This window comes from Phasianus colchicus, chromosome 29 (assembly GCF_987193195.1).
Source record: "Phasianus colchicus chromosome 29, bPhaCol1.hap1.1, whole genome shotgun sequence".
NCBI lineage: Eukaryota > Metazoa > Chordata > Aves > Galliformes > Phasianidae > Phasianus > Phasianus colchicus.
Window position 1 is genome coordinate 2,331,553 of NC_143464.1, and position 15,892 is coordinate 2,347,444.

General features: G+C 54.2%; 2 protein-coding genes across 2 annotated transcripts; both read right to left on the reverse strand.

The window, feature by feature from the left end:
* Window positions 1-1,320: 1,320 nt before the first annotated feature.
* LOC149914573 (uncharacterized) lies at window positions 1,321-3,127 on the reverse strand. The gene is made up of 4 exons (XM_090126679.1): window positions 2,528-3,127; window positions 2,359-2,430; window positions 2,188-2,259; window positions 1,321-2,089 (listed from the first exon to the last, which is right to left on the reverse strand). Exons 1-4 carry the CDS (start codon window positions 3,114-3,116, stop codon window positions 1,482-1,484), a joined length of 1,341 nt encoding a protein of 446 aa, XP_089982805.1. The 5' UTR covers window positions 3,117-3,127; the 3' UTR covers window positions 1,321-1,481.
* Window positions 3,128-10,770: 7,643 nt separating this feature from the next.
* On the reverse strand, window positions 10,771-11,727 carry LOC149914574 (olfactory receptor 14J1-like). Its single transcript, XM_090126693.1, has one exon. It carries the CDS (start codon window positions 11,725-11,727, stop codon window positions 10,771-10,773), a length of 957 nt encoding a protein of 318 aa, XP_089982819.1.
* Between the last annotated feature and the right edge of the window lie 4,165 nt (window positions 11,728-15,892).

The following is a 15,892-nucleotide window of genomic DNA, read 5'->3' on the forward strand; positions in this document are numbered from 1 at the left end:
ATTTTTTTTTATGTCAGTATTCCACACCAAAACATCATGTGAAGCAGTGGGAGTTAAAGAGTTAGCGTTCTGGTTCCACTTGCTGCCTTTTATGGGCACCCGGACTGCACCACAGTGGCTCTCCCTCAGGCCCCACTCAGTTTGCAGCAGAGAAGGGCATGTGCTTCCCTTGTACTATCGTGGGGACTCACACTTTGGGCACACTTTGGTTCAGTAGGATTTAGTAAATTACCATTCCTCCTCAGATCGTTGCTGTTGTGATCCATTTGTTAAACCCATCTACTAGCTCTTGGCCCTTCCACCTCTCCCAGAGTGCGTGGCCTCCCTGGGGCCTCCCTGCACCACCAGCATCACCAGAAAAGTCCCAGGTCTGGTTTGCTCCTCTGATTACTACCCATTCTTGATAGTTCAGGTAAGCAGTGATGAAATTGTTCAGGGAAGCCTGCGACCTATGCAGAAGGATTTCAGGGGTTAGGGCGAATGGCTGAAGGAGTGGCTTCACAGGTGGTATTTTTCTCTCTCCTTCTTCTGGGGTGGTGAGGGATGCAGAGCAGTCTAGGAAATGGCAGGCTTTGAATAAGTGGCAGAAAGGTTGGTGCCACCACAGAACTATGGGTTCTTTGCCCATGGGGAGGACGGAAGAGAAAACTGGATGTGAATTGAGAGCAAATCTAAAGAAATGTGTGTGTAAAAACCAGAGTGAAGTATGGGTAAAGCACGTAGAGAAGTGTGAATAAAGCTGGACTAAAGTGTGAATAAACTTGAAGTGTGAGAAAGACCAGGAGCAAAGTGTGGGTAGACCAGGAGTAGAGCGTGAGTACACCCGGAGCAGGGTGTCAGTAAAAATCGGAGAAAAGTTTGAGTAAACCCAGAGTGAAGTGTGAGTAAACTTGAAGAAATGTTTCAGTAAACGCTGAGGAAAGTGTGAGTAAAACACACACACACACAAAATGTGAATAAACCCAGAGTAATGTGTGAGAGAACTTGGAGTAAAGAGTGAGGTGGGCATTTCAAGGATCCCTGCATTACATTTGTGATACTGTTGTGTGGGGAGGTGCAGCAGAAGTCACCTTCACAAAAGGAGAGCGAATAATCCAAATTCTTCTGCAAGCTGGTTTTCACAAAATCACAGAATCACAGAATCACAGAATTGCCAGGGTTGGAAGGGACCTCAAGGATCATGAATCTCCAACCCCCCTGCCACATGCAGGGCCACCACCATTCCACCTAATGCTAGACCAGACTGCCCAGGGCCCCATCCAATCTGGCTTTGAACACCTCCAGGGACGGGGCACCCACAACCTCCCTGGGCAGCTGGTGCCCCTGGAGCACTGCTGCTGCTCTCTGTGTGCCACTGGGGCCGGCGAGGAGCCCAGGGCTACAGGTAGGCTTCTTTGTTGGCTATGGCCGTGCCTCCTGCTGCACCACGTGGGCCGGTTTCTGCAGATGCTCCCGCTTGTGCTGAGCCCACCCAGCTTCACCTAGCGCCGGCGTTTCTGTCCTGGAGCGTCCTGGCCCAGGGGCAGCTCCCTCTTTCTGGTTGGGACGCTGCCAGTGCGCTGCTCGTGCCCTCTGCTCTTGCCTTTCCCGGTGGTGCAGGCGGGCGCTGGGCACTCGGCCGGCTCGGTGCCATCCCCGTGGGGGTCGTCTGGCACGTGGCAGGAGATGCAGCCGGGTGGCAGCGCCAGGCGGGTGAGAACCACCCGGGGCTGCCTCTGCCGCACCTCTTCCGTCAGATGCCCAAAGGGCAGCGACTCGGAGAGCTGCCCACAGCATGCTGGCTGCCTCCAGAACAGGTCGCTGATGGGCCTGGCATCAGCCTCTGCCTCTCTGCTGAGCCCCGTGCCGGCCCAGGGAAAGTCAGGGAGCGCTGCGATGAAAGGAGCGCTGTCAAGGCTGCTGGGGACAGCTGGGCTCGGTGGCTGCGTGGCATCGATCCACCGCAGCAGCTCTGCCCTTTCCTGGGCGTTCAGTTCTGGCAGCAGCTCACTGTGACCGTTTTCCACAGTCTCAGTGCAATCGGTCCCCTCTGCTTGGACATCAACCAGGTCCTGGTTCTGCTGGGGGACCTCCAGAGGACTCGTCACTTCTGAAAAAGCAAGAACATCCCCCAGAATGATGATCACAGCATTCCCACAGCCACCCAATGCAGACACCCCCCGCCAGCTCTGCAGCCCCCAGACTCACCATTGTTGACCCACGCCAGGAGGTCATCCATGTCTGGGATGTCGTCCGGGATCTCTGTGCTGGATGTCACTTCTGGAAAAGGGAAGAAAATCCCCACACGGGCAATGCCAGCTTTCCCACACCCGCTCAATGCGAACAGCTCCCTGCCAGCTCTGCTGCCCCCAAACTCACCGCTGTTCATCCACGTCAGGAGGTCATCGATGTCCATGGTGTCCTGCGAGACGTCTGCGCTCGTTGTCGCTGCTGGAAAAGCAAGAAAATCCCCAGTGGGGCAATGCCAGCTTTCCCACAGCCAGCCGGTGCGGACAGCCTGCCGCCCGCTCTGCAGCCCCAAACTCACCACCTGATTCCAGCGCTGCGGTGCTGCAGGTGAGTGGAGCCGTGGTGGGATGGGGGCACACGTCGGTGGGCGCTGGGTGCCCCTGGTCCTCCGTGAGCACCACGGCATCTCCAAAGGGCCCCACCGCCTGCTCCCAGCTGGCGGGCAGCGTGCAGGGCACGGGGAGCACCTGCTGCTGCACCGAAGGTGCTGGCAGAAGGATGGGGCTGCCGGAGGCCTGCAGCGGGCAGCTGCCTGCGGGCTGCGGGGGCTCCCCATGGAACACGGCCCCAGGCCACGGCCCCATTGGCTGCTGGGGCTGCGGCGTCCCTGCCAGCAGGGGATGTCCCCAGCAGTGGGCAGGGGCTGTGGGGGGAGCCATGCCTGGGTGCTGATCCCAGGGTAGCAGCTGCAGCAGCGGTAAGTGCTGCCCCCCGGGTGGCAGCTGAACCACGGCTGGAGGCAGCCCCCCAGGTGGGAGCTGCGCTCCCTGTCCCTGGACGCCTGGTAGCCCAGGCCAGACGGAGGCCTGAGGCGCCACGTGGGTGACACTGGGGACAGGGAGGGGTTGCGGTGACACCGGCACTGCTCCGCCGATGCTGGGCTGCATTGCAGCAGTGGCCGGTGGTGGCACAAGGGATCCAAAGAAAGCAGCGTTGGGTGTCGGAAGCACCGTCAGCGTCCCTGAAGGGATTCTCTCTGTGGGGAAATGCCCAAATGGGCGCCGGGCTGAGATCTGGGCACTGGGATCACCCGGAGGGCCGCAGTGCCAGGAGCAGAGCAGCCTGCTGCCTTACCTGCCGCAAGAGCTCAAGAGTGGCAGCGGGGGGTTCCGTGACCGCTGAGGTCAGCCCCTCTCCCCTGAGCTCACAAGGATTCTCTGTGACACTGTCACAGGCATTGCTCTCTGCCTGCCCCGTCACCAACACTTGCTATGGCTGCTCACTGTGGCCTTCCATTGTTTCAGTGGAGATGATAAACTTGATGGAAATGAACTTTTTAAGTGTCGAGATGGTGATCGGACAAAGGGGAACGGTTTTAACATAAAGGGGGGAGATTTGGATTAGATGTCAGGGAACTTCATCCCAGAGGCAGCCGAGGCCCTGGCACTGCTGCCCAGACAGGCCGTGGGTGCCCCAGCCCTGCAGCTGCACTCGACTCAGCTCCCATTGCAGTGAATGGAGACAAAGGGAGGGACGTGGCTGATGACGCTCAAACAAGCGGTGGCATCGCAGGGCTGCGGCGCTCTGACTCTGCAAAGCCACCAAACTTCCAGCTGCTGGCCGTCTCCCTTCACACATCCGCCTGTCACAGAAGCACAGGGGCTGGAAGGGACCTCTGCAGATGAGCGCAGTACAACCTTCCCCCAGAGCAGCTTCCCTGCAGCGCTTGCACAGGAGAGGCTGCCTGGAGCTGCGGAGCCCAGAACTGACCCAGAGCTCCATACGTGCCCAGCGCTTCCTGCGGCCCTCCACAGCCTCCCAGGGCCACCAGTCCTGCCCAGTGCCCCCACTGGGGCCAACACACCCGACGCTCAGTACGTGACCATCTCCTTCCCCGGGCACAAAGCAGGGCGACGGGGGCACTGGCGGCAGCAGCGAGGAGGAGCTGGAGGAGCCGCAGCTCTCGGCCCGCTGCAACCACCCCAACATCCCCCACTCCGCGCCTCCCTGCGGGGACCGACGGCCGTGCCCGGGATCCCCCCGAGCCTCCTCTTCTGCGGGCTGAGCCGCCCCGGCTCTCCCAGAATCCCAGCCCAGCCATTTCCCACGCGGTGCCGAGGACGGCAGGGGATGCGGGGGGAGCGACGGGGCCGGCGCTCGCATCCTATGACGCGGCCGTTCGCGCCGCCCCGTCCTCACCCGGCGCCGGGCGCGGGGACGGGGCGGGTTATCGGAGCCGCAGAAACGACCGCGGGCAGAAGCGCCGGGAAACGAAGCTTCGACGTTTAATCGACGAACGCGCAGAGCCATCAACGGAAACGACCGCGTTCCCGACCGGCTCCCGTCCGAACGGCGACTCCGGAGGACGGCTCGGCGCCGACGGGGGACGGACGGCCCCGCGCCGCCTTCCCCTGACCGCCCGGCGTCCCCGAGGCACGGGGCGGGCGGCGGCGGGGACGCGGGGCGGCGGAGCGCCGCTTTCCCCCCGCGGAGCCCCGCGCTCCGCCGGCGCCGTCGCAGCCGCGGCCGCCATTGGCGGAGAGCCCGCGCTCGGCCCGCCCCCGTCGCGCTGCCATTGGTCGGGCCGCGGAACGGGGCGGGCTCTGCGCGCGGGGTCCTTTCTGTGGGCGGTCGCGCGGTTTTTTGCGTCATCACCGCGCGCGTCTCGGCTGGCCGCGGCCCGGCTGCCTTCGGCGATGCCTGTCGCCGCGCGCCCGCTCCGCTTCCACGACCCCTGGGAGCGTGTGTATGCGCGTGTGTGCAGAACCGTGCACACGAGTGCAAAGACGTACTCACACGCACCCCTCTGCATTCACACACACGTACACCGATGTGCACGCACCACCCACGAGCGTGCAGCCGTGTGCAAAACCACGCAGCCACGTGCAAAGACCCCGATGCTCCCAGCCGTGGTTATGCAGGCACACACGCGCGTGCAGACACGTGTGCAACGCAGCCCTTTTGCACACTCACACGCAGATGCCGTCGAGGAAACGTCCTCGTGCGCGTGCACGCGTGCAATCCCACCGCTCTGCACCGCCTTCGGCTGTCTGTCCGTCTGTCCGTCCCAGGGTACGTTTGGAGCTGACAGACAGGCTGTCTCAGGAGCAGAGGCGAGCAAACCACGCACCCAGAGCAGCACACGGCCCTGTGAGTTTCGTTCAGCACGCTCACACGGACACACACACAGGCACCCCTTGCAGGTGCTGGAAACATCCCAGTGATTTTTGTCAGGACGGGATCTCTGAGAAAAGCAGATTTTAGTCGCGATTGCAACGGCGGGCGTCCCACGGGCAGGAGCACCTCTGGACACAACACAACAGTCTGCATACCCTGTTCTTCCCCCCTTGCCTCCCGCGTTTCCCCGCTGGCTGGGTACTCCAGGTTCACAATCGTATCAAAGGTTCACATTTGTTAATTACTGTTATTTTGTTTGTTATCTGGTGTCAGCCCTGAAGATGTCTCAACTCTTCTTGTTCATACTGATATGGTGATTTTCTTCAGAGTCCTTGTTAAACAAAGGGTACGGAGGGGACGTGCCCCATCTTCCTCAATACCTTCTTCAGGCACTCCCTGAGCCATGTAACAAATTGTCCTTTTAATTTGGGCAGGATACTCTTGCAGTGCGTGACATCTATTTTCAATGCTGGCTATACATAAGTTGTCGCTGGCCTATCTGTATGTTTTAAATTATTTATTACCTCTAGCTTGCCTTGGATACTGTCTCCCACAACATCCTTATAACAAAGCTGAGGAAGTGTGGGATAGATGAGTGGACAGTGAGGTGGGTTGAGAACTGGCTGACTGGCAGAGCACAGAGGGTCGTCGTTGGCGCTGCAGAGTCCGGTTGCAGACCTGTAACCAGCGGTGTTCCCCAGGGGTTGGTGCTGGGTCCGGTCTTGTTCAACATCTTCATCAGTGACCTCGATGAGGCGACGGTGGCCACCCTCAGCAAGTTTGCTGATGATATGAAGTTGGGAGGATCGGCTGACACGCCTGAAGGCTGTGCTGCCATTCAGTGAGACCTGGACAGGCTGGAGAGCTGGGCAGTAAGAGACCAGATGAGGTTTAACAAAAAAAAGTGTTGAGTCTTGCATTTGGGGAGGAATAATCGCATGCACCGGTACAGGTTGGGGGATGACCTGCTGGAGAGGAGCTCTGCGGAGAGGGACTTGGGTGTCCTGGTGGACGACAGTTTGGCCATAAGCCAGCAGTGTGCCCTTGTGGCCAAAAAGCCCAATGGCATTCTGGGGTGCATTAAAAAGAGCATGGCAAATGGGTCGAGGGAGGCGATCCTCCCTCTCTAATCTGCCCTGGTAAGGCCTCATCTGGAGTACTGTGTCCAGTTCTGGGCTCCCCAGTACAAGAAAGACTGGGATCGCTTGGAAAGAGTCCAGCGGAGGGCCAAAAAGATGGTGAAGGGCCTGGAGCATCTCCCCTATGAGGAAAGGCTGAGTGAGCTGGGTCTGTTTAGCCTTGAGAAAAGAAGACTGAGAGGGGATCTGAATCAAGTCTATAAATATCTAAGGTGTGGGGGGCAGAGTGTCGAGGCCAGACTCTTTTCAGTAGTATGTGGAGACAGGACAAGGGAAACGGCCAGAAGCTGGAGCTTAGGAAGTTCCGCACCAATGTGCACAAGGACTTCTTTACGGCGAGGTGACGGAGCACTGGAACAGGCTGCCCAGGGAGGTGGTGGAGTCTCCTTCTCTGGAGATATTCAAGACCTGCTGGGACATCTACTTGTGCGACCTGGTGTAGGGAACCTGCTTTGGCAGGGGGGTTGACTCCATGATCTCTGGAGGTCCCTTCCAACCCCTACGACTCTGTGATTCTGTGACTCTGTGAAGAAGGGCTATGGAAAATTGCTCTGAGTTAGAGGATGGATGAGAAGGAACATGCTCTGCCCTCCTGCTGCAGTTTCGAGGGGGCTCTGGTCTCCTGCAGGTCCTATCGGAAAGCTGCCTGTCCCAGGCAGGACCTCTGAGGCCTCTGGAGATGGCGTGGGATGCTTGTGATCACACAGTGGGGTTTTGCTCCTTATCATTTATCCTTCAATTAATGTGTTTCCTATTAACATTTATCATTTCCTATCTACCTATGTAAAGTACTTCTCCTGTTGGGAAGGTGAACCACACTGGTGGGATATGGCTGAGGAGCATGCTCTGTTTTTAGGGAAGTTGTATTTTATTGTTGCTTGATTTAAAGTTGGAAACCTGTCCTGTGCCCGTGCGCAGACAGTTCTGTAAAGAAAGCAGGTAAAGGAACGGTCTGAAGGAACTGTAACATCCAGCTGCAGACTTCAGTGGAGAATTCTGCTGTCGGGAAAAGTGATGCAAGTGCCAGGTGGCATACAGCAGACACGTCAGGCCTGGGGAGGTGAGCAGTCAGGCTGTCCATACTGTGTCAGACCTCAAGCAATTGCTTTTCCTGCCTATGCAGCTCTCCTTAGGAGACTCTCTGGATCAACATCAGTTGGTGAATGATGCTCCAAAAGCAACAAGATGCACTACTTTAAATCAGAAAAAATATATATATATATTGGGTGGCCTTTGAAATCTTCTTCCTTTACTACATTATGAAACCTCTCCACCTAGCTGTATAAATCTTGACTTTAAGCATATTATGAAACAGACATGGCTCACTGCAACTTTCTGCACTTCAGAGAGACGCGTGGTACATTTGATGCCAGGTCTATCAACTTCAGGTACTGAGAGGAGAATGCTGTAAGCACTTGAGAAAGTAAAGTTGGAAGAAAAAGAGGAGGGATCTTGGCGTACTAATGGGGTTCACTGAGGGACATTACCAACACAGCCTCCCTTGGACTTGTTAGAGCAGGGAATTGGAGGCAATGATTATAGTTACGTAAAGCACTGAGCTGAGAAATCTTCTGGTTTGTTTGATGAAGAAAGACAAGGCCTGACATCCAGACCCCGGAGGGGAGATCCATCGTATGTGAGGGAATGAGCTCAGGGCTCATCCTGGGGTTGGTGTGGTGGGGCAGATTGTACTCCATGTGAAGGACAGCAGTGTGACACCTCCCAGCCTCTGCACAGGGATGCAAGGAGGCATTGAGGCCCCATTACCATAACCATAATAAATCTCCTCACAAACCATGGCCAAGGGGACAAAGATTTCATTGCTTTTGGGCCCTCCATCCTCACCAGCACCCACTGCCTTCTCCTCTGCAGGATTTCCTATGCTGCTCCAGCCCAGCCCCTATTTCCCTGTGGTCTGCAGACACCCACCTCTCCTCTCTGCCCCACTCTGACCCTGGCACTGCAGTCATGTCACTGATGTCTCTCAAGCCCCTCTGAACGTCCCTTGAAACACAAAGCCATGGAGTGATCCCTCAGCATGGCCCCACATCATAACTTCCAGTGACAATTCCTCCTCCTCATGCCCCATCTCAAGCTTTCAAGCTGACCTTTGAGGGAGTTTTATCCCTCCTTTGCACATTTCCACTACCAAGGTCAACTCCATCATGTTGGAAATCACTTCCTCATGGAAACGCCACCCATCAGCTTTCTTGTGGCCTGTCAGCCATTGAGAAGAAGGAACCTCACCATCATCTTCCAAGGCACGTGCCAGCTTCATGGACAGACACAACCAAGTCACGTCCCTCCTGCTATGGAGTTGTGTCCTCACACAGAAGAGCCATCACAATCCCTTACACAAACCTCCTTCTTCCTCCATGGGCCATGCCAAGTGCTCAGGCAGAGAGGATCCCACAGGCAACACAGCAACCTGGCACTTTCTGTCGGCCTCTCAGGGACACTGCAGATGTGATCCTGTGTGCACAGATCCCAGCCAGAAGTCAAGGGCTGACCACCAGCTGCTTCAGGCAGAAGGCAGCACACCATTCCTTTCTGGGACACGCTCCTGGGGCTGGCCTGTCAACTGCACACACAGAAGTGACCTCACAGCCACCTTCACAGCCTCGTGCCACCTGCAGGCCCATGAGGGCCTGAGGTAGAGCTGAGCTCATGGCAGCATTCCTACCCACCTCCTCCTTATGGCCTCAAGCTGATCAGTCACACGTCACCTCCTGTACAGACATCGCCTCACATTCATCACTGCATTACATGGATTTGCTCTAAGACTCCACCATTCCTGCTCTGCCCTGAAGGGCCAAGTACCCAAAGTTTAGGGTTAGGGGAGGGGTTGATGTTCAAGAGGGCAGAGCACAGGAGCAGGGTCTGTGGGTGTTGGGTGTTCAGGATAGGGATTAGGGGTTAGACGTCACCTTTTGGGGCAGCAAGTAAGCAAAGGTTTAATGAAAGGGCTTGGTGTTTTGCTAAGGTTTTCAGGACAGTGTTAGGGTACAGGTAAGCAATACGGATTAGCGTTCTGTTTTGGGCTGCAGTGAGGGTATTTAACAATTGTTAAATTCAATATTTTAATGCTAGCAATTAAAGCTTGGTTTTAGCATGAGTGGGAGAGTAAGTGTGGGAATCTGTGCAGTCCATTCCTTGGGAATGTTCTTGGCAGCAACTTTTAAAAAAGCCCAGAGCCTTCAGGCACTGCCATGAGGAGATCTCCATTAGCAATAGACTTGCTGTGGTGGAAACTGTCTGACAGAAGTGCCCACTGCGTGTCCTTGCTTGTGTTTGCAGCCACACAGCAGCACTGTCACCAAGCCACAGGAGCTGCAAGGCTAAGGGGCTATGGGGCTGAGTTTCAGCTCAACACAGCGCCAACACATCACTGAATTCTGTCTCTCAGTGCAACCCTGAGCCTTTTCTTGAAAAGTTTCTGTCTCTCCTCTGTTGGCTGTTCCATTCCTGAGATGGAAGTGGCACCTGACTCAGGAAGGAGAAGGACACAGAGCTCTGCAGGAGGACCTGCACCACCTGCCCAGCAGCTCTGAGCTACCCCACAGTTGCACTTCCTACCTACAAATTCATGCTCCAGAATGTCTCCTGAGAGTCCTGGGGAACCTTTCCCTGGCTCTCATGTGTGCTTCAGCTACCATAGGCTTTCCTGGACGCAGTGCCCACCTCTGTGTGGCAAATGGAAAGAAGACTGAAGGGAGACTTTAGGGAAAAGTCTAAGCCTCTGAGATGAAAACCCATATCCAAGACATTTTCTTACACAAGGTCTCACAGGGACTGAGGAAGAGGGGATCTGACAACCAACGTGCAAACCAGGTGCTGCTGCTGGCCTGTCAGAGGCACTGACAGATGTCAGCCTGAAAGCACAGACCCCAGCCAGGCGCCAAGGGATGGCCCGTCAGCTATTGCAGGCTGCAGTCACTGCACAGTTTGATTAACAGCTGTATGCTTCGTGCTGGATTATGGGGTGCTGAGAACAGCTGACCCCGAAAGCTCCATAAATGTCCCACAGTAAGGAAGACAGACAAAGTCATTGCATTCCCGTTGTTTGGATAAGCTTCACGGAGATCCTGTTTTATAATGTACTGTGTGACTGGGCAACACTGCAAAGGTACAAACTGAGTAGTAATTGATGTGGATAATGACATTTAAATGAAAAACATTAGAACACATAAAACACGGAATAAAACATTCAATAAATTACACTTAGAAAAGTAATACGTAAACCAAGTAAGACAGTTTGATTCTGTCAAAAACTGTATTACAACTCTTAGATAGAAAAAGGTGGGCAGTTCACTGCTTTCGAAACGCATTTGGTCATCAGTTTCTGAAGAGCATCTTTGAGCTCCTGGTTCCTCATGCTGTAGATGAGGGGGTTCACTGCTGGAGGCACCACTGAGTACAGAAATGACACCACCATGTCCAGGGATGGGGAGGAAAGTGATGGGGGTTTCAGGTGGGTAAACATCACGGTGCTGAGAAATAGGGAGAGCACGGCCAGGTGAGGGAGGCACGTGGAGAAGGCTTTGTGCCGTCCCTGCTCAGAGGGCATCCTCAGCACGGCCCTGAAGATCTGCACATAGGACACAACAATGAATACAAAGCACCCAAAGAAGGCAAGAATACTAACAACAATAAGCCCAACTTCCCTGAGATAGGATTTTGAGCAGGAGAGCTTGAGAATCTGGGGGATTTCACAGAAGAACTGATCCACAGCATTCCCTTTGCAGAGAGGCAGTGAAAATGTATTGGCAGTGTGCAGCAGGGAATAGAGAACCCCAGTGCCCCAGGCAGCTGCTGCCTTGGTGGCACAAGCTCTGCTGTCCATCAAGGTCCCGTAGTGCAGGGGCTTGCAGATGGCAACGTAGCGGTCATAGGACATGATGGTGAGAATGCAATACTCTGCTGAAATGAAGAAGAGAAAGAAAAAGACCTGTGCAGCACATCCTGCGTAGGAGATGTGCCTGGTGTCCCAGAGGGCATTGGCCATGGCTTTGGGGAGAGTGGTGGAGATGCAGCCCAGGTCGAGGAGGGCGAGGTTGAGGAGGAAGAAGTACATGGGGGTGTGCAGGCGGTGGTGGCAGGCTACGGCTGTGCTGATGAGGCCGTTGCCCAGGAGGGCAGCCAGGTAGATGCCCAGCAAGAGCCAGAAGTGCAGGAGCTGCAGCTGCCGCGTGTCTGCCAATGCCAGCAGGAGGAACTCGCTGATGGAGCTGCTGTTGGGCATCTGCAGTTCCTGGGCAGGGAGTCCTGTTCAGAGAGCAGAAGATAATGATGAGTCAAGACCTTTTTCAGAAACGCTCCTCCTGCTAAACTTCAAATTATTTTGCGCCATAACTTGAATTTATTTTCATGAAGTTCAGCATTCCATAAGCAGATGACCATTATGGAGCTTTTACATTTCTCTCATTTCCTAATCTTATCCCATCTCCCTTGGTACTTTCATCTGTTTCCCTGTCTCATATCTTTAACACAACTGCTCTAAAAGCACCCAGCCCCAACTGCTGTGCCCTTAAAATTCTATTAGAGTAAGTTGCCTGATTGCAGGGTAAGTACATTATTCATGTCTGCAGAAAACGATGGTATAGTAATTTTGTTCTATTGCTCAAGAGAGGAGAGGCTGAAAGCACATTCTGTGTGACTGTTCATAGAACAATTGATTGAGAAAAGTGTGATTCAGGAGTCTCAGAGGTGTGTTCAAAGTTGACAGCCCCTTTTAAATTTCTGCCTTGAATCATTTTCTTTACACTGAGAAAAGGAAAATCCCTGCCTTGTCTCTCCTCTTGCACAGTGCCCTTCGAAACACTCTGGCATGCACTGTATCTGTGATGCCCCTGCCTGAGGCAGCAGCTGTGGCAGCTGTCGTGCCGGGGGCCTCCTTCCCCCCCCACTTCTCCCGCAGCACCCTGGGCAGCTCCCAGGCAGGCTGAGTGCTGAGCCTGGCAGGCGGCAGAGTCCCTGCCCCGGCACACAGCCCCTGGGGCACAGCAGGGACCTGCTCTGCAGGACAGCCCTGGGCACCCGGCTGCAGCCCCGGCTGCACAGCCTGCAGCCGTCCTGGGACACGCAGCCCTCAGGGCTGTGCTCTGATGCAGCAGCAGGGAAGCCTTCAGCTGGAGCAGGTCTTTTTCCATGATCAAGAAACTGAGCGTATGCAGCCTGTTTTGCAAAGGGATGTCCCTGATTTAGATATCCATATCCCTGCAGTAAAGCCCACTCTGCTGCCCACAGCCAGAGACTTACTGGGTCAAGGGCTGTGAGCAATGCCCTTCCAGTGAGCTCACATCCTGCTAGCATACCACTCTGCCTGTACGCTCTTTTCCTTCTTCTCTCTGTCACTTGCAGATCATGCCCCCAGCCCTGCAGTGTGTTGCACAGGAGCTGCTCCTGGGCACAGCTGTCTACCTGCTGTGCTGCCCACTTGTATGAGCTCTCTGTGTCCCAAGAGCCCAGAGCAGCTCAGCAGCAGAGAATGTCATTTCTATCCTCCCAAAGACCTCCCTTGAGATGTCCCTGGGTCTCCAGGGCCAACAGCTCCTGTAAGACAACTGCATCATGACTGTACTCTGAAATCTGCTGAATTAACCACCAAATGCCCACTGGACAGTGACTAACTCCAGAAATACTTAGTCCTACCAGAGTGTGATTGCTAAAACAAAAAGGGCACACAGACCAGGACAGGGAGGGGTGGACTTCCCCTGGGCAGGGCAATGATCCAGCTGAAGCAGTGCAGGCACCTCATCCCTAGATGGAAACCCTGCAGCTGAAATGGGATTCAGCTCCCCACGGACCCCCAGGAGCTGAGATTCCTCTGGTTCATTTCAGATGTGCACAAGGAGTTGCCTGCATGTGAGCTCTTGCTCTGAGTCCTTGGTCCTTCAGCAGCAGGGAGTCAGTTGCTCACACACAGAGCCTGGGTGATGACCAAGGTGCCTGGGGTGCTCCTGGATGTGTGCTAGTGCTTGGGAAGTGTGTGGGAAATCCCTGAGACAGACACCTCCTTCCTGAGCATCAGCTGAGGGCAAGAGAGGGGATAGTGGCATTCTTGTTCATCCTAAATGGCAACAGACTCCTGCGTTCAGGGCACCCAAGTGTGCCTTTTCCACCCATCTCCATGGAACATGGAGAGTTATGCAGCTGACTAAATGGATCTTTCTCTGTTCTCTATCTACTGCTTATTCTGAAGCTCAAGGCACTGCAAAGCTAATACACGTCTTTATTCTTCAACTGATGAAACCTCAGTTTTCTATAGGCTCTCATGTGAATGGCATCAGAAGCAGCCTAGTGTCATGCCAGTTCCCTGGGCTGTCCAGCACACTCACATGCAGCTGCAAATTCAGCACTGGGCCTTCAGGAAAGCCATGTCCTTGCTTTGTCTGTGCTGCTTGGGCAACTTGGCGCCCCACAATGTGTTCAATGCCTTTGTGACACCTTTATAAATGCCACTGATTTATGAGGGCCAATGGCATCCTGGCCTGCATTAGAAATAGTGTGGCCAGCAGGAGCAGGGAGGGAATCATCCCACTGTACTCAGCACTGGTGAGGCCGCACCTTGACTATTGTGTCCAGTTTTGGGCCCCTGACTACAAGAAAGACATTGAGGCCCTGGAGCGTGTCCAGAGAAAGGCAACAAAAGTGGTGAGGGGTCTGGAGCACAAGGGGGTCTTAAGAGGAGCGGCTGAGGGAGCTGGGATTGTTTAGAGCTGGTAGTAGCAATGGTAATGGGAGGATAGTTGGGCTAGATGATCTTACAGGTCATTTCCAACCTTGTGATTCTATGATTCTATGATTCTATGGATGCACTGAATCCAATAATGCCTCCTGAATAGGATGTATTTTTATGTGTTTTTACACTAATGAGAACACCAGCATATGCTGGGCTAGAAAGCTTTGTACACTTGCAGGTCTGAGCTCTTGTTTGGACCACAGGGATATGGTTATATGGCTTCCACAACTGGACTGTAGCACAAGTCTTTACAATGGATGAGCAAGAAGACAAGGCAGGGCCACTGCCCTCTGTGAGAATGCACTGAGCTCTTTCTGGGGATGGCAGAGCAGCCAGGTCAGAGCGAATGACAATGGCAAACCGAGGAGACCAACAGTGTCTGCTCCTGGCTTCCTGATCAGGAAGAGCAAGTGGAAGGTGCCCTCTGCAGACAGGTGGGAGCCTCATGTTGTCAGGCCCTTGTCCCCTTTGGGGGCCTTTTCTACTGCAGGGACAGCAGAGCAGGGCATACACCATCCAGAAGATCCCTGCAGAGCACAGATGGCAGCTTCTTGAACAAGCCATACAGGAACCAGAGATGAGGGGTGCTCTGCCAGATCTCATACTCACTGGCAAGGAAGGGCTGGTGGGGAAAGGAAATGTCAAAGGGAACTTGGTCTGCAGTGGCCATGGGATGGTGGAGCTGAGGAGTCTGAAGGGAGGGCAAAAGACACGTTCACACATCTGAGCTTCAGGAGAGCACACCTTGGCTTCTTCAAGTATCTGTGGGGTACAGAACAGCAGGGAAAGGCTCTGAGGGAATAGAGTAAAAAAATGTGGTAACTATCTGAGGATCTTGGCTTCCAGGCAGAATACGTCCATTCCAAGGGAGAGGAAGCCAAATAAAAATGTCAGAATTCCTGCATGGTTGGGAATGGATTGATCTCACCCAAACACTGAAAGGAAGCAAATAGGTAGTGGAAACAAGAAGAGGTCACCTCGCAGCAATGCAGAGACTTTGTCCAGAGTACCTGTTGAGATGAATATAGGTAAGTCAGAGTTCAACTGCAATTGAATGTGCCCAAGCATACCACAGACAAGAGGGGCTTGTAGAAATACAATGTAGTCTACGAAAGGAAGGCTAGAGAGAATGTGGGCCCAGTGTAGAATGGGGCAGGGAACCTGGTGAGACAGGACATGGAAAAGCCTCTGATAGTCATTTTCTTCCTGACCTCACGGTTTATTAGTTGGTCTGGGCTTCTTGGAATCCTAGGTGCCAGAGACAGGTGGGAACTGTTAGTGTAAGGCAGATGTACTGTTGGTGCAGAAAGAGGTGGAATACCTAAGCAAACAGGATCCCCTGTTGGAAGAGGCCGACAGGAATTGTAGGATTTTGGAATGGTTTGGGTTGGAAGGACCTTAAAGACCATCCAGTTCCATCTGCCTTGCTGTGGGCAGGGGTGTCACACAGTAGATCAGGATGCTTGGACCCTTGACATCTTGAACATCTCCAGGGATGGAGCAGCAACATCTTCTCTGGGCAGCCTGTTCTCTACCAGCTCCATGCCTCACATCATGATCTATGGAATGTTAGAAATTCCTTCCAAATGTCCAAATATAAATCTCTCTTTCAGTTTATTATCTTGTCATCCTAGCCCTACAATTCAGAAGTAATGTAAGAAGTCCG

Bases quoted from the DNA above. Each gene is read 5' to 3' on its own strand.
- LOC149914573 (XM_090126679.1), bottom strand. From the start codon at position 3,116: ATGCAGCCCAGCATCGGCGGAGCAGTGCCGGTGTCACCGCAACCCCTC. The intron at 2,431-2,527 runs GTGAGTTTGGGG...TTGCTTTTCCAG, and splicing joins CGCAGCGCTGGAATCAGGTG to CAGCGACAACGAGCGCAGAC. The intron at 2,260-2,358 runs GTGAGTTTGGGG...TCCCTTTTCCAG, and splicing joins CCTGACGTGGATGAACAGCG to AAGTGACATCCAGCACAGAG.
- LOC149914574 (XM_090126693.1), bottom strand. From the start codon at position 11,727: ATGCCCAACAGCAGCTCCATCAGCGAGTTCCTCCTGCTGGCATTGGCA.